Below are 7251 nucleotides of genomic sequence, written 5' to 3' on the forward strand. Positions count from 1 at the left end.
CTCTAAAATTATGAGAAATTTTGAAGGTGTCATTTTGTGAAACACTTCTCACCTCACTTCCTGTCTCTGTGTGTTCAGAACCCTTTTCTCTTTTCACCTGTGGAATATTAAATAGCAGGAGGAAAATAAATAAAGTTACAATGGAGTTATTATTATTTTTAATATAATTTAATTGAAATTACTTTTGCGATCGTTTCTGGTGTGTTAGCTGCAGGGAGACCAACATAAAGCGAGCCGCTCCAGTGTCTCTGTGGCCCACAGTTGGCCGAACACATCTTGAGTCATAGCCCACCAGCTAACAGCACATAAAGGAAGATGGAAGAACCAACATGGGTGATGAAGCAAGAGCAAAAGACAGCAATGCAGAGCATCCTGCACCAGCATGTCCATGTTTGTCCCTGTTGCATGCATCTCTATAAGTTAATGTGAAATGTTTTCATGACTGCAGCTTTCCTTTTCTAAAGTTAGAGATGACAGCAGTGTCCAAAACATGCTGGTTTAATCTGTTGCATTTAAGTTAAACAGGTAAAACAAGTGATAAAAGCTTCAGTGCATTTTTTTTGCAAAGAACATAGAGAGAATATTTCTTGTTAATTGGTGCTAGAAAAATTAACAGAATTAAATTTTAGACAAGTTGGTTCATGATAACTGAGTTTAAAAAATTCTTATGATCTTAGAAGACGTTTTCTTCCTGTTTCTAAAGAAAATATACTTATCACATCATCTCTGTGCCCATTTCCTTTAATACAGAAGTCAGATGTCATTGTTCAGACACCATGTGGTTCGTATATATAGAGAATGTTCAGACTGCAGACCGTTGAGATGAGAAGGAGAACTGGCTGAAAACAGGAATCATTTCAGGACTTTTAAACTTTCAAAGGTAAATATATATATTTATTTTCTTTTAATGTGCAGAAATGAAATAAAGACACATTAAATTTAATACGTTGCTGAATAGTGTATCCTATGTGTTTAATTTCATGGAGCTGCTGAGCCACATTAGAAATAACATTTACCTGCATGCCTGTATAATAAGGTAGAAACTGAGCACAAACTTTACATTTGGATAATTTTCCAATCATTACTTTCAAGAATTATTGTGTGTTTATCTTTACCATATGCTTTATACTAAAAAAGATTTCTTACACATGAACATTTCTTAGGATTTCCCCTTAAAAAGAAATTTAATACAACTTTCATGAAATAAAAGAAATTTAATACAACTTTCATGAAATAAACGAAATTTAATACTACTTTTATGAATTAAGCTAAGAGAAAAATCAAGTCTCCGTTATTCATTATTTTGTTTGTGCAGGTTTGATATTGAAGAATGGGAGATTCCCTCGTCAACAGAACCTCATTGAAAGAAAACCTCAATCAGACCAACTTCAACTACAATGATGCATCTAACGAAACCAAAAACTGTACTGATGAAGAGAACAAAGTATATTTTCAAATCTTGTTTTGGGGAGATTTGATCACCATTTGTTTCGGATTTCCTTTGACTCTGGTGGCCATGTTTGCTGTTTTATCAAAGGTGAGTACTTGTTAACTGAGATATATGGGCGTGCCATGGTGGCATGGTTGATAACTCGACCCATGTTTGGAGGCCTTGAGTCCTCAAAGCGGCCGGCGTGGGTTCGACTCCCGGATCCGGCGAAATTTGCTGCAATTCTTCCCCCTTCCTGTCAGCCTACTTTGTATAAGGGACACTAGAGCCCACAAAAAGCCCCCTGGAGAGTTTAAAAAAACATCTTAGATTTAACTGTATGTTCATCATGAAATGCATTTTTTTTTCATTAATATTGTTTTTCTCTGAACCTGGATCTAAGGAATGGTTGATCAAAAGGAAATCAAACATTGTGTGTTATATTTGTGGAAGCAGAATCATCTAATAGTTCCAAGAAGTTGGGAAGAAATTTTCAGCTTTTATTCACTTTTCATTTTGTTTCCTCTGCAGGTGAAAAAGGATCAAGGTGCTCCAGTTTACATCTTCAACCTTCTGATATCTGATCTTATCCAGTACTGCAGCAGAATTCCTATGATAGTATATGGCCCCGATGTTTTCCCTCTGTTTGCCCTAGATTTTGGCATTGGAGCCAGTATTGGATTCATGATGTGTATCTCCCTGGAAAGGTAAATTCCTGTTTACTTGCATATTATTGTTTTTTTTCTGACACTATTACATCAGTAATGTCTGACAGCATGTATCTTTTATTACAGGTATCTGGTCATTGCCAAGCCGCTGTGGTACAGATTTAGAAGAAACTTCAAGACATCTGTGTTGGTCTGTGTTGCAGTCTGGATAATTTTTTTTCTTAATAATCTTAGCATGTATCTCCTTTTGGAATTTCATATTGTTAGATTCTTTCAGGCTGCTAGTCTCCTCTTCCCTCTTCTCCTTTTCATCTTCTGCCTGGTTGGAACCATTAAAGCTCTGACTGAAGCTCGCAGTGTCTCTGCTGATGAAAAACGTCGAATTGTTTCAATTCTGGTTGTGGTTTTGCTAACATATATTCTGCTTTTCATCCCTAACATGATGTATTTTCTGTTGGAAAAACCCTGGGAAAATTTTGCCAAATTTACTTCTGTTACAATTGGTATTTTTCTTAGTCCTCTTGCAGACTCAGCTATGTGTGTTTTTCTGAGGAAAAGTGCAGTTGACAGACTTTTGACCTCATTGTGTTGCTGTGTAACGTCTAAGAATCAGGAGATCAGCAGCACTGATAATGACAACGTGTCATCTCAACCTACTACAGCAGTTTAGGTTCAACTGATGCACAAATATTTTCACATCTTACTTTCTTAAGGAATTCTTATGGATTATTTGCAAGAGAAAATACTTTCAGATGATATATTTTGAATTTTTCATGATCATTTGAAAACCAAAACCCAACCACTGAAGAAATGACAACCTGCTTGATTCTCTGGCTTGTCAATTTAACCAGGTACATCACTTAGAAAGTGTCAAAGAGTTTCCCATGAAAATGTTTCTTGGGAAACATTTCTTTCAACAGAAAATGCTGAAAACAGTAAAACTTTATTTATTCAGCTGTGGATTAAACCATCCATCCATCCATTTTCTGTTCACCCTTGTCCCTAATGGGGTCGGGAGGGTTGCTGGTGCCTATCTCCAGCTACATTCTGGGCGAGAGGCGGGGTACACCCTGGACAGGTCGCCAGTCTGTCGCAGGGCAACACAAAGACATACAGGACAAACAACCATTCACACACACCTAGGGAGAATTTAGATAGACCAATTGACCTGACAGTCATGTTTTTGGACTGTGGGAGGAAGCCGGAGTACCCGGAGAGAACCCACGCATGCACAGGGAGAACATGCAAACTCCATGCAGAAAGACCCCGGCCGGGAATTGAACCCAGGACCTTCTTGCTGCAAGGCAACAGTGCTACCAACTGCGCCACTGTGCAGCCCTGGATTAAACCAATTTAGCTTTTCTGCTATGTAATTAATTCTGAACCGCATACAGTGTTTCCGATAGCATCAAAGCAGACATTTAATTTAGCAGGGATTTAACTGAAATGTTTATTATATATAACAGAAATATTCAATTGGACTAGAGATTTCTTTACATAAAAACAACCATAAAGCCTCCAAATCTCCCAGGAGGTGGATGGCTTGAAGTTGAAGGATTTTAATTCTGCAAACCGTTCCATTTTGTGTTTTGTAAATATTAATTTTAATATACTATTATTTTTAATCATATAAAGTGTTAACAAGGTGATCTATTATTTTCAACTGAAACATACCATCTCTTGTGATGAAGCAAAACTGCTGCTTAGATTGTGAGAAATCTGCAGAAACAGGAAATATCTCATGTTTGGCATGAAATAAAAAATCAGACACATTTTATTACAGCTTGTATTTCGTGGCTACAGGAACTTTAGGTCAAAACCTTTTTTAAAATAATTTTTAGACTGTTCACTCTCTGAACATTGTATAACCATGTACACATGAAGATTATTTTAGTCTGTCACATTTTTATTTGGACTTTATGAGGCAAAGAATGATGAGCTGAAAAATGTAACTTTCTTGCTATGAAAATATTTGTAAGTTAGGAATGAATGTTGATTGTTGGGTAGGAGTTTGTGATGATAAGAAATTTGCTTGACAACATTGCATAGGTTTGTTTTTATGTCAAATATTCATCTTTTTGTCTCTTGATCTGAAAGAACAACTTTATATTCAGAATAAAATTTCTTTAACAATATTCTCTGAGAATGTGTATTTTATTTTGCACACAGATAGAAACAGAGTAGTTGGCAGTGTGCAGGGCCTCATTTCTCTGACAGCCATTTTTTAATTTGTGAACAATCTTTGTTCCTTATTCATATGTGAGCTTCATGAGTTTTTATGTCCAGCCACTAGATGGTGACATTATGCATATTGTAGCATTAAACGTGATGCTTCAACACTTTAATACACAGTGGCTATAAAATGACTAATTTGCAGTCACATAAAGGTGTCTTATTTTTCAGCATTATAATGACTTTTTATAGTATTTTGAGTTTTATTTTTCCATTGGAAAGAGCGAGCAAAAGTTTAACTCTGCAATAATTCAGTTAGGAATCTGTATATTATTTGTTTCTATTGTTGTGTAGTTATGTCTATTGTGAATTAGAGATTAGCTGATGTTTGAATATTATATGTGATAGGTTTATTTTAAATCCTATCTAGCAAAGATTCAACCGGAGGCAATTGTCTTTTCTGCAGAAAGGAGGGAAGACCTGAGACGCGGAATACCGCTGTAAAACACTGTCTGGGATAAACTCTGCCAGATCTTTCTCTGCATTTGGCTTTATTAGAAAATACAAGGAAGGAGGTTGGGCCTTCTCACATAGTCACACAAAGAATTCGACCAATGACCTTTTTCTACAGGGTGCTCTGGAACCTTCTGTGGACATGCCCTTAAAAGGGCATGGCTGACCACAACTAATCAGGCCCACAGAAAGCTGATACCACAGGAATGTGCAAAGTCTCTAACCTCCAGGCAAACATCCTACAAATGGTTAATAGTGTTCCACAGAAGAAAAAGAGTCAAGTAAACATCAAACAAAATAATACAATGAAAACATAACCTTTCAAATAAACTCACAAGTAAATGAACTTAGATAATTTTTCTAACAATATGTGAAACTTTTAAAAATGTTGTTCAACTCTGAAAATAGTCCCAACTTTTCTGCCACACTGTGTGCATGAATAGTTTCCACTTTCCCCACCTGAGGTCTAACATGTCCAACCACAGCCCAGGAGCTCCACCTGCCTCTGCACCAACTTACGTTTATGGAGGTTAATAGTGAAGCCAGATGATCTGATGATCTGGAAAACATGCTGGAGATGATGGACATGCTCCTACCTTTTCAACTATCCTTTCTACTGGTGTTTCTATGACAGGTAACAGCTGTAGATGGACTCTAGAATCACCTCTGTTTGCAGTCAACTGACATGTGAAATGAAGAACAGAACTGTTGTACCTGTGTGTTCTTGCTTAGCCACACAAACCGACTTGCTATTCTATGGAGGAATTTCTGAAATCAAAGGGGCCCAGTCCAAAGAACTGAATGACTGATTTCCATCACATTTTTTCTCAACTGCTGTGGTAAACAATGGCTTCTGATTGACCTTTAACCTGATAGAGGAAACCATCCCTCACCACAGAAGTTTAATCTTCCAAGGCATTTATTTTACTCTGCTCCTTACCCTCAACTTCTGTGATCTTATCAAACCATGATTTTAATGTTGGATCCGACCTCTGATAGGCAGATATGTCTGAGGGAAAATCAAGGTCAGATAAAGTGCAGGGTTTCATCTTTCCTTCCACCTCGATTCTGGCTGAAGATAAAAACTAATATTTTCTCCTTTAAGCTCTGGATTTGGCTGGTTTTACTGGACACACCTCCAGATTAACATCATATTATGGTAATCCTTGAAGTGAGTTCTGTGCTCTAGTGGAGAAAAACTACAGATTGGGGAAGAAAGTTCTGCTTCTGTCATCATGGGAACATTTTTTGTAACAGTGACCTGTGATCTTCAATAGTTTTCGTGTCTGGCAACTAGATGGTGACATCATGCATCTTGTAGGGTTCTGAACTGTAATTAATCATAACTACTACTGAGTGAAACGATCAACCTCTGTGTTTGACACTAAATAAGTCAAAGTGGGAACATCCAAGCCCAAAATAACCGCATAAGCTTTGCCTCAGAGCTACTGCCACAGGTAATAAAAATGTTTGGCCTCCTATAGTTAAATAAATCTCTAGTGACAGGACATGTGTCCTGTGTATGACCTATCCTCTTACACAGAAAACATTCTATGTCTTGCTTTGAGGATGAGAAGCTCTTAGAAGGATTGGATTTAGCCACAGAAAATGAACTATTAGTTGAATAATTCCTAGTATGACCTAGAGCAAAACACATTTTACCCCCTCAGACTTACTACTTCCTGTAGAGAAGTTGCAACTGCCAAAGTTGGTTCTTCTGGTCCCCATCTTTGCTGATAAGAAGACTTCTGACAAACTTGCAGCCTGTTCTACAGAATTTGGGGCTTGTTCTTGGATCCACACCATCAAATCCAGATTCCCCTTCCTCAGCAACTGCTCCATGATCATCAGTTCTGAAATGTCCTTCACTGTAGACTTCTTTGGTTTGACCCACTTATAAAACATGTCTTTGAGTTGAACATAAAGTTTTTTTGGTGCCTCACCTTGATAAATGTCCGTTGATCAAAGCCTCCTCCAATAAGTGTCGGCAGTTTTCTCATATTTAATGACATTTTTAAGCTTGTCATAAATGTGACAATCTGCCATGTCCATCAACACATAAGCACTATGTGCTTTCCCTGTAGGTATAGAGGAACCAGTTGGACAGTCCACTAGTCTTTAGGCCAATGGCAAACCTGAGCCATCCTTTCAAAGGTTGTTAAAAAGTGATCATCATCATCATCATCATCATCATCATCATCAGTAGTCAGTGGAAGCCCTTGGTGAAAGAATGATCAACTAAATGCTACAATGCAACTGAAATAAAGAATTGAAACAAGAAACATTTGGTTTGTCCTTTAATTGTGACGGAACCTTTGATCTCCATCACACTTAGTCATAACTATAAACTGCACTTAAGGTGAAACATATATAATCAGAAGACGTATCACTGCTGTAAAATTAATCTGGATTCAGTGCAATAAAGCTGCAAAGTGAATAAGCTGAGACAGAATATTTGTAATATCTGAT

At 37.3% G+C, this 7251-nt stretch overlaps 1 protein-coding gene across 1 annotated transcript; it reads left to right on the plus strand.

Moving 5' to 3' along the window:
• Positions 1–696: 696 nt before the first annotated feature.
• On the plus strand, positions 697–3024 carry LOC116712944 (G-protein coupled receptor 4-like). The gene is made up of 4 exons (XM_032552850.1): positions 697–880; positions 1316–1537; positions 1961–2136; positions 2224–3024. Exons 2-4 carry the CDS (start codon positions 1331–1333, stop codon positions 2765–2767), a joined length of 927 nt encoding a protein of 308 aa, XP_032408741.1. The 5' UTR covers positions 697–880; positions 1316–1330; the 3' UTR covers positions 2768–3024.
• The last annotated feature ends 4227 nt before the right edge of the window (positions 3025–7251 follow it).

Source organism: Xiphophorus hellerii, chromosome 22 (assembly GCF_003331165.1).
Source record: "Xiphophorus hellerii strain 12219 chromosome 22, Xiphophorus_hellerii-4.1, whole genome shotgun sequence".
Taxonomy (NCBI): Eukaryota; Metazoa; Chordata; class Actinopteri; order Cyprinodontiformes; family Poeciliidae; genus Xiphophorus; species Xiphophorus hellerii.